The 15527-nt window shown below is 44.2% G+C and overlaps 1 protein-coding gene across 3 annotated transcripts in view; it reads left to right on the top strand.

The window, feature by feature from the left end:
• The window catches only part of zc3h18 (zinc finger CCCH-type containing 18), a 31478-nt gene that overhangs the window by 7041 nt on the left and 8910 nt on the right, over nt 1-15527 (top strand). For all 3 annotated transcript variants that reach the window (XM_031565112.1, XM_031565111.1, XM_031565114.1), the window contains exons 4-13: nt 173-321; nt 550-645; nt 1944-2104; nt 2713-2742; nt 3081-3198; nt 3615-3913; nt 11941-12129; nt 12705-12824; nt 13123-13236; nt 13613-13825. In XM_031565112.1, coding sequence (XP_031420972.1) covers nt 173-321; nt 550-645; nt 1944-2104; nt 2713-2742; nt 3081-3198; nt 3615-3913; nt 11941-12129; nt 12705-12824; nt 13123-13236; nt 13613-13825 — 1489 coding nt within the window. The remainder of the gene's footprint in view (nt 1-172; nt 322-549; nt 646-1943; nt 2105-2712; nt 2743-3080; nt 3199-3614; nt 3914-11940; nt 12130-12704; nt 12825-13122; nt 13237-13612; nt 13826-15527) is intronic.

The following is a 15527-nucleotide window of genomic DNA, read 5'->3' as shown; positions in this document are numbered from 1 at the left end:
AGAAAATTTGATGTCTTGAATATTATTTAACAAAAAGTTCAGTTCTTTACAAAAGAGTTAATTGTCTTGTGTCATGTTAATAGAGCAATGCATTTTCCCTCATGTCTGTGTGTGTCTGTGTGCGTGGGTGCGTGTGCGTGTGCATGCTTGTCTGTGTGTGTGTGTACTGCAGGGAACTGCACCTGGGGTATGAACTGCAGATTCATCCACCCCGGAGTGAACGATAAGGGCAACTACTCCCTCATCAGCAAACCAGACCCATTCAACCACAACGGGGGCCCACCCGGGGGACCCCACCCTCTCATGCCCGCCAACCCATGGGTGGGTATTCACCCCTTGGACAGTTAGGCAGGCGTTCAGTCCAGGGGGTATTTGTGTTGTTGTGTTGTGTTTATGTAGGTATATGTTGGAAGGGGTTGCAATGGAATGTGTGTTTTCAGAAGGGTTTCCACCATAATTAAATCCATGTATTGCTCTCCTTATCTCTTTTTCCTCTCTCTCTTTCTCTGTCCATCTTTCTTTCTCTCTTTCTCTCTCTCTCCTGCTTAGGGAGGTCCGGCTGTTGAGGAGCTTCCACCCCCCCCACCTCCCCTGGAGCCTCCAGTAGAGAGTGCCTGGGAGAGGGGCCTGAGACACGCCAAAGAGGTTATTATGCCCCTCTCATCTACTGGGGCTCTCTGAAATACACTTACATTTATTTATTTTTTATACTTCATTTATTTTCATTTTTTTGCAGGATTCATTTATTTTTTCCATCGTCATTAAATTGTATGTGCGATGAGCTGTGCTTTTTACACACATTTCTGAAGTCGGTTTAGATGATGGACCTATTATAGGGTAGGGAGAATAGGGCAGCAATGCTAGTATAACCCCACATTTAAATAGAGTTTCATTTCATCATTTTCAATTTTTTTATAGAAAGAAAAAAATGCAAAACATTTAAGGGAAGATTGCTTCCTGATTTCAGTAAGCCGCTTGTGTTATGAGTCTACATTCTAAGTGTTACGGTTATACGGTTATTCTGAGAATATTCAGATGCTGTCCCAATGGCCAGTCTTAGTCTCCTGTGTCAGTCTACGACGAATGACCATATTTCCGGTTTGGTTCACGACGCGTAGGGATGTGTCAGTTCGCCATCACTGTGGCAAACTCCGTATTTATTTCAAAACCACCAAACACGAGAGGTCAATGTAATGTGACTTACAGAAATGTTGTTTCATTAACTTTGGCTAGTTGCCTGTAACGGTATTGAATGAAGGAATTCTCTCCTGTCGTTACTTTTTCAATAACTTTTCTTTAACAACATATTTAAGCGTTTCATTGTGGGTGCTACAGTTCAAGGTTAGAGAATGCAAAGGTGCAGATGAGTACTTTGCCAGCTGTTTATCCCTTGTTTTGGTGCAGCCCACACTCACGTGTGCAGACAACCATTAATGCAATAGAATCGTCTGAAAGGGATTTCCCCTCTGTTTCCATCTGTGGCTTTCTACACAAAGTGTTGGCCTATACATACCACTGGTGTGATATCTCTGGTCTGGTATCATTATGCTGTTGCATTTAGACTATTGTCTTATATATCCAGTAACTAATGTTCTCAAGTGCAGAATCCACTCAATCCGGCTCATCTATGGGTCAGGTGATCAGGTGTCATAGATTTCTTTTTGTCCCTCTTGCAATCATCCCAGCATATCCAAGGGTATCTGCTGAGCCTAGCGTACCTATGTCAGTTATCGGACAGTGTCAAACATCGGCCATTCAATCAAAATGCTAAGTTTAATAATGGATTAACAATCTATAACTTCAGTTTAATAATGGATTCACATGACCAACGCGAACGTTTGCCGATAACACACGGCGTCCGATAATTAACACCGTTACGATAGCACTCTTGTCTGTTGCTGGTGGGATTGACCCGAGCCCCCTTCTCTCTGTGTTTGCACCAGGTGCTGAAGAAGGCCACCATCCGTAAGGAGCAGGAGCCCGACTTCGAGGAGAAGCGCTTCAACGTCACCATCGGCGAGGACGAGCGGGAGTTCGACAAGGAGAACGAGTTCTTCAGGGAGCGCGCCGGCTACCGCATCACCCGGGAGATCCGAGAGCCAGGGTGAGACCTCAGGCCGCACTCATTTAGACTGGTAGCATGGGGCCACCATCGTAGAGGATGGCATTGCCAAGGCAACATGGCAGAGGATGCCTTTGCCAATGGTCATGACCTCAATGCCACGCTGTACAGAGGCGTAACACTACTGAGATGCTACGATAAACTCAACTGCAGTGAATTGTTGGATTCTGGTAAATGTAGGTCCAATGTAAAATAAACAGAAGTAGCCATGTTCCAGTGGGCTGCCTGCGGATGCCACCATGTGTGAAGGGAGGTACTGTGACGTTTGTGACTGTGGCCCACAATACACGTACTATGATTCCTCTGAATGATCCCACCGCAGTTTGTTACTTTGGAGTAATCCTGGAGGCTGCTGTAGGAAATGCTCTAGATTTAGCCGGTCTATGTCTCTGTGTCTGGCCTATTTTTTAATGATTGGTTTATAGGTTGATGACAAGATGTGTGTGTGTGTAGAGGAAATTAGGAGACAAAAGCCAATGCATTGCACTGTCCTGTGGGTGGTTTCGGTCACACCTTGTGGTGACTCATTATTTTCTCACTCATTTTTATTTTAATAAATGAATGAATAAATGTGTGATTTTTGTTCTTAGGGATATGGAATTCAGAGAGCTAGGCTATGGGTGAGTGCAACCTCTTCTTTTCCCTGGCATCATGTTTGATCTTGGAATGTTTGTGCTTAATATGGGCGTGTGGGTATTTTTTGTCGTGTGTGTGTGTGTGTGTGTGTGTGTGTGTGTGTGTGTGTGTGTGTGTGTGTGTGTGTGTGTGTGTGTGTGTGTGTGTGTGTGTGTGTGTGTGTGTGTGTGTGTGTGTGTGTGTGTGTGTGTGTGTGTGTGTGTGTGTGTGTGTGTGTGTGTGTTTGTCTTTGTGGGTGTGTGTGTGTGTGTGTGTGTTTGTCTTTGTGGGTGTGTGTGCATGCGTGTGTTTGTCTTTGTGGGTGTGTGTGGCTCCTGGACAGAAATGACCCCTACGCCGACCCGTACTATGACTATGAGATGGAGGCCCTTTGGAGAGGAGGCCAGTATGAGAACTTCAGAGTGGAGTACTCAGAGACACCTTTACCATACCACTACGCAGTGAGTACCCTGACGTAGAGTTCCCTGTTGATTAAATATTCCCTCATATTCACCCAATAGTCTTACACCGTGTATCATAATGGTGCTGAACTTGCTGAAATATTTCCCAATACTTCCAGTGTCCTCCTAAAGACTCATACATTCTGTATACTTTAAAGGACACTTCTAACCCCCTAATTAGGACCCCCCCCCCAAATATACTTTCACGCACAAACCTACAATGTATGACTATGGTCAAATACTGTTACATGTTCCACAGCATGCCAGAAATGAAATGCATCAAGGTGGATTTTAAGTTACAGCTGTGTGTGTGTGTGTGTGTGTGTGTGTGTGTGTGTGTGTGTGTGTGTGTGTGTGTGTGTGTGTGTGTGTGTGTGTGTGTGTGTGTGTGTGTGTGTGTGTGTGTGTGTTTTCAGGAGGAGAGAGAGCGTGAGCGAGACCCGCGTGAGCGAGACCCGCGTGAGCGCCACCGCGAGCGGGAGAGAGAGCGGGAGCGAGACCACCGCGAGCGCGAGAGGCGGCAGCGGGAGCGTGAACGGGAGAGGGAGCGTGAGAAGGAGCGACTGCGGCGGAAGGAGGAGTGGGAGCGCGACCGGCTGAAGCGGGATGAGAAGGAACGCCCACGGGAGCGGCCCCTCCGAGAGCCCCGCGACAAGAAGGAGGACAAGGACAAGCAGCCCAAAGCACCCAGGTCGCCCGGGGGCATCCCGCCCAGGTGAGACAAACCCTTACAAACAATGGAATCATTTTGTGCCTCTATTTAGTCTCTCAGGGGGAACACACACACACACACACACACACACACACAGTACCACGATGTGTCTGGTCCATCGTGTCTGGTGGAGACTGATGTTTCTGGTTTCACAGACTCAGGCTATCTGTGTTAGTTGTTGTAGCATGGATCTCACACACACACACGCACACACACATGTTCTAAATTGGGGTGGCCACAGAGGAAATTTTGCTGAGATGGTGACCGGAACATGAAGAATGGCCCCGCTTGAGACAGAAAGGTCTGCAGAAAAGTGATCCCCACCATTGTGAACATGAATAATTGCAAATCTGAATGGACATGGGTCTCTGTAGGAAACCTTAGGAGAGATCAATATGGAGGGTGAGGTTGGATGGAAAAAATGAGCACATCAGTGAGGTAGACGCACCTCTAAGGGTCTATTTCCTGCCCGTTTCGTGTGAAAGTTGCCTCATTTTTATTCCGGTGTGTAGCTCAGAAGATTAGTCAGCGGGTATTACCTCATCACTAACGTGCCCTTGTCTCCCAGCAGCCACACGCTACTAATGGGTGTGTGTGTCAGCTTCTGCGCCCACACACTACGGATGGGTGTGTGTTAGTTTCATACACCACACCCACAATCAGCCAGAGACCGTTGCTCTTGTGTAACTTATGAAGGTCACTAATTAGCATTCATTCATTAGTTTATTTTAACCCAATATTTGAGGCAACAGGGTTCTTTCTCTGTCATCCATTCATTTATTTGTTTTTTATTTGTTTAATCATTTAATATTTTATTGGTTTGTCCGGTGTTGGTCCTTTCTCTGGTCATTCACGCATTTGATCACACACTCACTTGTGGATTAATTCACTCACTCGTTTGTTTATTCACTCACTCACTTACCTTTTCGGTTCATTCATTCATTCATTCATTGATTCATTGATTCATTGATTCATTCCCTCATTCTTTAGTGTCTTCTTCTGGGCTTCTGCTCCAGTCATTCACTCAGTTATCTCGGTAGCCCTAAGAGTGAGAAGACACACTGTCCGCAGAGTTTGTGAAAGGATAACAATTCCTTTCCCACTCGCTGATAAACTGCCGGGGATGGCATCACACGCCTCTGCTTTCGGTTGCCATTCTGGCACCGCGGTTACTCAACGTCTCCCCTCCTTTGTGATCTTTGCGGTTGTTAAGGCTGGTATGCTGCCAGTTTTGTTGGTTGAAACCAAACTGGAGTGGTTTAGCTAGAAAGGACAGGAGGAATTCTGTACATGCACTGGATCATTTCCTTTCCTCATGGCTAACATTGCAGCAAATTGCTCTTTGGCGTGCCACAGGTTTCGTGTGTCGAGGGAACTCTGTTGTGTCTATGAAGCGCCACGAGACCAGTGTTTTGTTGGGAATCCTTTGATTTCTGAAGCGGTATAAAAACAAAATTTTACTCTGTCCCATTTATGGATGCCATGGTTTGAATTAGGTGCTGCAGTTATTTGTGAAAAATAACCACGGTTTCACGGTAATCTTCATTAATTCCTATTTCAATGATTCAGGGACCGCACGTACCTCCAGCATCCTCACTATGCAGCCTAAGTTTAGTCAGCACAATTTGTCCAAGCATGAACAGTAAACTGACACACTATGGGAGTCTAGTAACATTCTGAACGCATTGAGTAGATTGTATAGAATACAATATGCGTTACATTAGAGAACTAGCCTATATTCACACTGACTGACGTTTTTTTTTTATACATTTTTTTAACACTTTGAAAATACAGTTTCAAAATTCACGGTCATGGTTTATAACCGAGATTAACTAGCCTGACGATGTCATACTCATAATTCTAGTCAGAATATGAGTCTGATACTGCTCCGTTGGACTGTGATTATGGGGCGTGTTTCAATCGAACCAGGAAAAAAAATGCCTCTTCGCTCAATTGGATATATCTAGAACCAATCAGAGCAACGTAGTATGACCATAACGTAGACCATGGGGCCAGCTGATACATTACATTTTTACCGGATCCCGTAGGAAGGACGGCAAAAACATCTTTTCGATCTACAAATGCCTTGATCGCGTTTCTCTGTTCCTCTTTCAAAATGAATGTGCTGTCAATGTCTTCTAAAACAGACTCGAATTTCCACATTTCAGCTTTCCAACGGCAGCCATGTTTGTTGAAAACGAATTCACCCCAAAAGCTCTTTGGTGACGTGGTTGATTACGTTAGGGTTGATCATCTGTCCATCATCGTATAAAGCCCGCCCTGACAATTTGATTGGTCTATCTCCTCACAGATTTTTGTGAGGAGATAATTCATCCCCAACGGAGCGACACCAGACCGAACTTCCCGACCAAAACATTTGTGGGCGTGGCTAAGTTCGTCTGGCATCCAGGCTAGAGATTAACTGCAAAAGGGTTAATTTCATCATCACCTGTCCCATCGTTACAGACAACACTATTGCCTGACCATGGGCAGATGAATGACTAAACATCCCAATATGCCTGGCATTGAGTATTGATTAAAATTCCCCAAGTAATATAGATTAATGTAAATACCACTGAGCTCAAAGAAAACAATATTAAGGACATTATCATGCAATGTGAGGTTATTTGAAATGGAAAAAATGTGAATTTCACAGTGATTCCAAAATTTAGGCCAGTGGCCAGGTAAACAGGCATGTTGGGACCAAATAAGTCTAAGATAGTCCTGTCTTATAATGCATCCTTGTTTCAAAAATTGCCTTCAAATGTAAAATATTTGCAAAGTATGCTGAAGCAGTATTGCTAATTCATAAAAATAAGAAAATACATATTAATAAATGTTTTTTTTTTTATTTGGTCAGTAGCAGTGTGTATACAAGTTTCGACTAATTACCTCCTGAACAAGATATCTTATGGATGCATACTTGCCTGTATGTAAAGTGAAGTACATTTTGGAATTAGTTGAATATAGTGGTACCTGTACATAAGAGGGCTTTGTATGTGTGTGTGTAGTGGGTGTGTTGTGTTGGTGTGTGTGTTACAAAGGATCGCCTGTAAAAGGCTTTTGTCAGACATGTAGTCCTTCGCCATCCTCTGGTGTCTTTGCTGGTGACGTATGACATGGCTGTGTGCAGATGTTCCGGGTTCTTGGCGTGGCACCCATCAATAGCAGTACTCATTTAATACCTATACCTCAGTAAGCATTTTTGTTTGGTGATCTTTCTTTATTAAATGATAATTTTCAGCCTTGAATGCACACTTAGGCTTTACCTTTTGATTTCTTGTGTGTTGAGAAGTTCATGACTTGAAATTCTAGCTGTGGTGCATTCCTGTGGACGTACCTGTCTGTGGCTTGACACCTGCATCAGTTGGGGGAACACTCAACACTGACGTCTCCTGTGTACAAGGCACTAAAGTGAGGAATGTGCGTGTGGTCATGTATCCCTGCTTCACTGTAGAGATCAGGTCTTGGAAGATTCCACACATTCCATTTTGGGTCACCACTTCACAGCTGCCCCAAAACACTGTGGCTATGACATGCATGTGTATATAGCCTGTACCTATGACATGCCTGTGTATATAGCCAATAACGTGCCTATGACATGCCTGTGTATAGCATGTGGCTATGACATGCCTGTGTGTATAGCCTGTAATGTTGCTATGACATGCTTGTGTATAGAGCCAATGACATGGGTGGGCTTGGCTCTTAGAGATGCATCGTTGAGGGTTTTTACGCAGATTGTCTAGTCTTTAGCTCTGATTCTTCATCTTTTAGTTGTTAGTATAGGCACGACAAAAAGTTAGATGCTGCTGGTCATGCCGTCACTCAGAACAGCCAGGAGTGAGGTTCTTTCAAATAGACCTGCACTGCTGCCCTGGTGTAGGGCTGCTGCATGTGTTAATTTTCATGGGAATTTCGTGGGAAAATTTGAGGAACTTTTTGCCTTCATGCTCTATCATATATCCTCCATTATTGCATCATAGCCACTTGACTGCAACCTGCTATTGATGCACAGGGGATTGATTCCAGATATCAAGTTTCAGGTAATATCAAGTTCAGATTTAGTTTCTAAGACGCTGTAAAGAGTAGGGTGTTACATCTCACTATTTCAAGAGAGGAAAATCCAGCAACATAAGCCCTCCACCACATGCGTGTGTGTGTGTGTGTGTGTTTCCCCATTGTTTTGCTTGTTATCTAGGTGTGCTCTTTCCGTAAAAAGGGAAGACAACATTATGAATTGCACGAATCTTGCCATCTTGACATATTAGCCATCTAACTATTCAAGTATAGTCACCTTACCTTCTATTTTTAGCTGCACTTCCTTCACCTGTTTGCGCTTGTAATTACTTAGTTCACAGATCCTCAAACACTGTGTGTGTGTATGTATGTGTGTTTGTACGCATGAATGTGAAGAGGTGACGATGCCTTGACGTCACTTTTGTTTGACTACTGCAGGGACACAGTGCTCCATGTTGAACTGTTCCATATCAGTCGAATATTTAATAGTTTAATGAACAACTTGAGGGAAAGTCCGTCTGAAAGCAGCGGAGAGTTCAGATGCCTGGCCCCCTGTGCAAGGAAAGTACCTCACAGGCTGTTGACCTTTGAAGATAGATTTCTTAGTGATGGATAATGTAAATGACTGTTAAAGGCCCTCCAACAGTTTGCTGTGCCTTTTGTCATTGGATGCAAAAAGGAGAAAAATGTTTTCCCTAGTCATCCAATCCTAGTGATGCCACGCAAAAATCATCTAGAGCCTCACAGGTCATGTCATGGATTTTCATGGGGTATTTAAGTAAAATGTGTCCATTTCATTAATGTAGCTTATATCTTAAAACTGAGCGTCCAATAGTTTTTGTGTTAAATGTTTAATGTTGGTTCCTCATGCTGTAGACAGTGATCTTTTCTGGCCCGAATCCACATGTTTCGAATGAATGGTTCAAATCTTAAGCATTTAGCTGAAATTCATGCAGGCTGTAAATAACACCCCCCAGATAATGTCACTGAATTTAAACTTGATCTGTATTGCTGAATACAGCTATAAAAATATGGTTATTAAATAAATGACAGCAGTACATGTTTCATGAATGAGCGTGCAAGCATCAAGATCAAAATGCCCTTGAAGAGAGAAATCCCATTTTCAGAGAATTTTGTCCCTATATATAGTCATAAAGGATTAACTCTATTTGCATAGTTTTTTGTACACAAGCACCTGTAACCAATGCACACACACACACACACACACACACACACACACACACACACACAAAGAATGTGCTATTTGTCTTAATTGTGGCATAATTTTATGAAAATGGGCAAATCGCAGATGATTAACATCCTGTTAAGAACAATGTACTGCTGATTTATGTGGCAGCCTGAAGATTACTATTAGTACAGAAAGCTAGTAACGTCACATCAAGGGCTGGTCAGTACTGTACATTTTTTAAGCATGTAGCGATGAATGTCTGTATTTCGTTGTGGTCAGCAGCTGATGTTGGTAAGTTCTCTTGACGGTTGGTCAAAATTCCTCTGCATACAGGTGGGCACCATTTTGTTTCATGGTCTTTGATTTAGCTCAGACTTTTTTTAATACAAAAACTATTGGGTGGACAATTCAAGATTTGAAGTTATGTTAATAAAACAGAACCATTTGAATGATTTTGAAACTGATATGGTGATTTATGTAGTTGCTATACATTGTCTACACTGACTACACTGATTTTTGTAGTAATACACAGGAAAAGATGTTAAATTCCTAAACCGTGCTATTGGTTGGGGACTTCCCACAGCGGTCCGTTCTCTCACTGTCACATGCAAGTACTCATACTCAACAACTTAACCTATCCAGTATAACAACTGCCCAACCATAGATCCAACAACAACGCACAACTGGCTGGTGGCAGCCGCAACATGCGCTGTCTGTAGTCCACAACTGCTAAACACAACAACATGACTGCAAAACAATAGAACTTGCTTTTTCAGCAGCCTCAGACAACTCCTTTAAAGTTCCTTTGAGTGATTGTCTTCAAACCAAAATCCAACAGAAGAATTGTGATTGATTTAGCTCTAAAGCCTCTAACACCCTTTCTCCACTGGTCTGGCGTGTGATTGTGTGGACAAGCACAATCCCGCACCAGACTGGAACTCGCAACCTCGGGCATGGGAGACACGGCACAGCATTGTACCGCTGGCTACCGTTACACTTGACAGTCTCGTTTCAGTTCTGCATCCTTAGCTTCTTCCTTTAAAAGTCTTCCTCAATCGCATCTTCAAAGGAAATCGTTAACTCAGTCACATGATGTAATTAAACAAACCTCTGAAATGTTCATCACTCATCTGACTGACTGACTTGCTGTGGGTGTTGAACATCAAGTGAAGCAGAGCTGTAAGAGCCACCCCTGTCCATGGGCCTCTATGTCCCCACATGCAACTATAGGCTTCACATGAAGCATCAGTGAAATTCAAAGCGCAGGCTTTGATGTATTTTAAACAAGTTCAGTAGAATGTTTTGTTAATCTTCAGTTTTGGCGTCTGGTCCTGGTGGATTTGTTGCATTATGGCCTAAACTGAATGCAAAGAATGCTGGCTTTTTCAGTATCTCCCTCTCCACATCTTGCTTTACTATCAGGTGTTAGTTTCCTAGTTTTTTTTTGGCTCTTGAAGGGCCAAATGGCAGACAAAGGCCCCGTTTGGATAGACTTTTTTTCTAAGCAAGATTCCTAACTGAGTGAAATGACTTGGAGCTATCTTAAGTGGCAGCCGTGATGAGAGCTGGTTGAATTTTCGAAATGCTTAGGAGAGGTGCTTCAATGCTTCCTTTCGTATTTCCTTTAGCATAGGGTACAATGGAATATTCTTTACGAAAGGAAACGCGGTAGTACCGACCCACAATTCCTTGCGGCAGCAACTACAACAAACCAATCAGCAACCGATCAACTTGACCCACGTCAATAACTTCCACCATCGCATAGTTAGTAGCCTAGTGTAGTAGCCTTGTCTTTTCCTAAGTCTTTATGAATTCTACTTCACATCTGTCCTTGACCATGACCTTTTCCATCAAGGTCAAGGAAAAGTGGTTAGGAAAAGACGATAGGACAGACAATCCGACCGCAGCCGAACTTTCTATTCAATAATGTAACAGTGCAAAGCATCTCCTATCACAGTGCCATACAAAGCCTAATACCAATACCAACGTACGCACACAGGCACGCACACTATATGCCTTTCAGGACATCACAACTATTTTTAAAGTGTTTGAAAGGGCAATCATTCACATGAGAACTCAAAGATGTGAAATCTTTATCTGTAATCTAACCATTACAGTCACAGAAGAGCTCTAAGGTTAAATAAATAGTACACGTGGGTGATGAGTGGCATTTTTACAATTGCAGTATTGTTCTCTCAAAGAACAAAGAAGAAGTCAAAGAACCATTTAGAGAATGCTTCTAAGGACTTATGTCACTGTGGAATGCAGTGTTCTGTTTCAGCACAGTGTTTCCTCATACAAACAAGTCTCCTTCTCGCTGACGAGGCGCGGTAAGAGCACAATTGCGTAAGGTTCTTCTGAGCTGTGAAGTCACACAGACGTCAGAGGAGCCAGTGATTTAAATTACATCTTGTCATCAGTCAAAACCACTACAGAACAAGCCATAGACATTAGTTATGGGTAGAAGGAATAAATCATATTTTCTGATTTTTTTATATATTTTTTTTCTGCAATCATTTTACCACCATCAATGATGTGGTTTGGTCTAGAAATGAAAATACGCTGACTGTTTGTATGAGTTGATGAGTTTGTAGTTATTCAGCGTTATAGCGTTGTAGTGTGGTTGTGTTGTGTTGGTCAAATTGAATGCTTCTTTGCCGCACTCTATGATAAGGTAATGGTAACGGCTCAAATGTTTAATCTGTATAATCACATTGCACTCTTCTTTTCTTTACCCCCTGTGTCCCCCTCCTTCCATGCCCCTCATTTTCACTGTCCTTTCTTTCTTTCTTTCTTTCTTTCTTTCTTTCTTTCTTTCACTCAGTCTCAGACCCATGGAACCCCCGGTGAAGAAGGAGATGGTTCCGATGGTCAAACGTCCAGACGAATGGAAGGACCCATGGCGCCGGTCCAAATCTCCCCGCAGACGCCCGGGCATGACCGGCTCTCCCCCACGTGGCCGACGACGACATCGGCCCTCGGGCTCCTCCGTTTCACTGTCCAACTCCTCCAGGTGCGCACACACACACACACACACACACACACACACACACACACACACACACACACACACACACACAAATGCAGTCACCTACATAACACGTGTGTGTACACACATATGTGTGTGCACATACACATGTGTACACACAGCATTATTATATAAGACTGTGTGTGCGCGCACACACACACACACACACACACACACACACACACACACACACACACACACAAATGCAGTCACCTACATAACACGTGTGTGTACACACATATGTGTGTGCACATACACATGTGTACACACAGCATTATTATATAAGACTGTGTGTGCACACAGTTATTCACACCTGTACACTCACACGCGCACACACACACACAAACACACACACAGCGATATTCTGTAACACCCCTGGCCACGTATGATATTATACTTCAGCTCATTCATCCAGATTCTCACTGTATTCATTGACCATGCATACATACAGACACAGACTCATCTCAATTGTACATACCTCAAGGTCCATTTAATACTGATGTATCCATGAGCAATGACACATCAGTTGTGTGTGTGTGTGTGTGTGTGTGTGTTCCTAGGTCGTCGTCCCGCTCCTCGTCGTACACAGGCTCTGGCTCCTCACGCTCAAGATCCCGGTCCTCCTCCTTCAGCTCCTACTCCAGCCACTCCTCACAGCACAGCTCGTTCAGTGGCTCACGGTAACACACACATACACACAGATACACACAGATACACCCCTCACAGCATAGCTCATTCAGTGTTTCATGGTAACACACACACCCCTCACAGCACGGCTCTTTCAGCTGCAGCTGCTCACGGTAACACACACACACACACACACACACACACACGCTACTTATAACAGCTCAGCGGATGATACTGACAGTAATGCATATACACATATATGGTTGTGCACATACACACACAAGATGTGTGCTCAAGATATATTCTAAGCTGTATTGAGCCAAGTTCAACTGTTCTTTCTCTTTCTCCCAGATCCTTCTCCTCCTCGCCCTCCCCCCACCCCCACCCCCACCCCCACCCCCACCCGGCAGCACAGAGAAACGCAGCCAAGGCTAAACCAGACCAGCCTCCTGTGGTCTCTAAAGGGTACACACATATACGCACATACACATAGATATGCCTGAACATTCTCTAAGAATGGCTGCTCTAGTCGGGTCATAAGTAGGCTACATCCCCAGCCTTCACTAAAACTGAATGAACAATTGTTGTCCTTGCACCTTTTCAATGTTAATTTACATTACAAGTGTGTGCAAATATGATGGACAATACTGAATGTGCCACTCTGTCATCTTGCTTGTGTGTATCACCCCATGCAAATAAGATATGGTTTATTTGTGAGAATATACATGATTTTGTGTTTGTTTGTCTGAGGTAGCAGGGAAGTGTTTGAGGTTTGCCTGTATATCACCACAGCTCCATTGCTGCCCCTCCAGCTGACCTCTCTTTGCCCTCCAACCCACAGCCCCCCGCAGAAGCCTGCCACAGTGCCCCCCCCTCGCAGAGACAAACCCCCACCCAAAAAGCTGCCCAGCCCCACCCAGCAAGCTGGCCAGCCCAACCAGCCCAGCCAGCCCCCTAGCGAAGTCCCCAAGCCCCCGGCCCCGAGGGACCCCGCCAAGCCACCCCCCAACGCCAGGGAGGGTCGCAGGAAAGATAGGCCGCATCCGCCACGGAGGTACAGAGCCTGCTGTGTGTGTGTGTGTGTGTGTGTGTGTGTGTGTGTGTGTGTGTGTGTGTGTGTGTGTGTGTGTGTGTGTGTGTGTGTGTGTGTGTGTGTGTGCTCACGTGTGTGTGCGCTCACGTGTGTGTGCGCTCACGTGAGTGTGCGCTCACGTGAGTGTGCGCTCACGTGAGTGTGCGCTCACGTGAGTGTGCGCTCACGTGAGTGTGCGCTCACGTGAGTGTGCGCTCACGTGAGTGTGCGCTCACGTGAGTGTGTGTGTGTGCTCACGTGAGTGTGAGTGGCCATTAATGTGCTCCTTACTTGACATTTTATGTTTCTGCTCAGTCAGTGAGATGGGCCAAGTTATATGTTTTGCATGTTTGTCTCGCCTGCTGAGCAAATTTGTATACACAGTGTAGGCGGTCATGACATCAGTGGCACTTCGATAAAGAAGCTGTGTGTTTAAGTTCTTTTATGGTGGGTGTTTGTGAGTGAGAGGGGTTTCACGGCCTCTGGTCATTAATTTTTCAGGGTGGGTGTGTGTGTGTGTGTGTTCGCGCATGTTTATGCCTCTATGTGGGAGAACCCATAATACTGTGGTCAGATTAAGAGGAAGAGCTGAAAAGGCCACCTACAGTCACCCACACACAAACACACATACACACACACATATACACACACACACACACACACACACGGATGGGAGGCCCTGTGGGGAAGTCGAAACTGCTGGACTCCAGACACAGGGTTGCTGTTGTCCTCTCTCCCACGAGCTGTCCCACCCACACGTCCTCACACGCGTCCCTCTGACTGACCTTTCACTTTGGAGTCCCCCACATGAGGGAATACAGTCTTGTCCACATGGATGTTCCAGCCACCAGATCCTCCTGGGAACCAGTACAAATTAACATAATAGCCCAAAAGTTACGAGAGTTTGAATACATGCCAATGTGCCCTTTACTTGTGCTGGATGTTGTACTAGGTGTGCATTGGGGTTGGAAGACGGGAGTTGTATCCCACTCAGGTGCCCTGTTGTCTCTTTAGGTGAGGAAAGGTGCATGTGGATTTTAAGAGCCCCTTTTAGACGGAAAGCTCAGAGGCCTGCCATTTTTTTCCATGTGCTTTCCATGGCAGAATTTCCGTAATGGAAGGAAGAGTGGATGGATGGCTCAGTTCAAGCTACTTTGTTTCCTGTTTACAGAGGCAGGACTGTGTAGGAACACTAGAGAGGACAGCTAGAGTACCTTGAGGAGCAGTTAGGTGAATTTGACACAAAGTCGAGTTGCGGACCCCACCTTTAACCCATTAAAGATCAAGAACCTGATAAATGTAGTTCTAATTCTATTTATTTAAAATCCTAAAATTACAACAAAGTGTGTTTGACCAGAGCAACATCCAACGTCCCCCCTCTAGGCTATGAAAGTTGAAAGTAACAAAAATTAATTGATTCAATTTGTTGATTTTCATCATCTCAATTTTTGAGTCGATTTGATGAAAACAGTTGAGATATAATGAAAACAGAGCCATGTTTCATAATTTTCATTCATTGTTCATCATTCACAACCCAACTCTTTAAGTAACTTTAAGTAAAGTAACAACAAGGGTAGAAGTTACAAAAATTAAAGGTGATGGAAATGCAATCAATCAATCAATCAATCAATCAATTTGTTTATTTGATCAAGAGGGACAGTGTACATTCATGAACATTAAAATG

This window comes from Clupea harengus, chromosome 3 (genome assembly GCF_900700415.2).
Source record: "Clupea harengus chromosome 3, Ch_v2.0.2, whole genome shotgun sequence".
Lineage (NCBI taxonomy): Eukaryota > Metazoa > Chordata > Actinopteri > Clupeiformes > Clupeidae > Clupea > Clupea harengus.
This window is presented reverse-complemented; position numbering and strand designations above follow the sequence as displayed.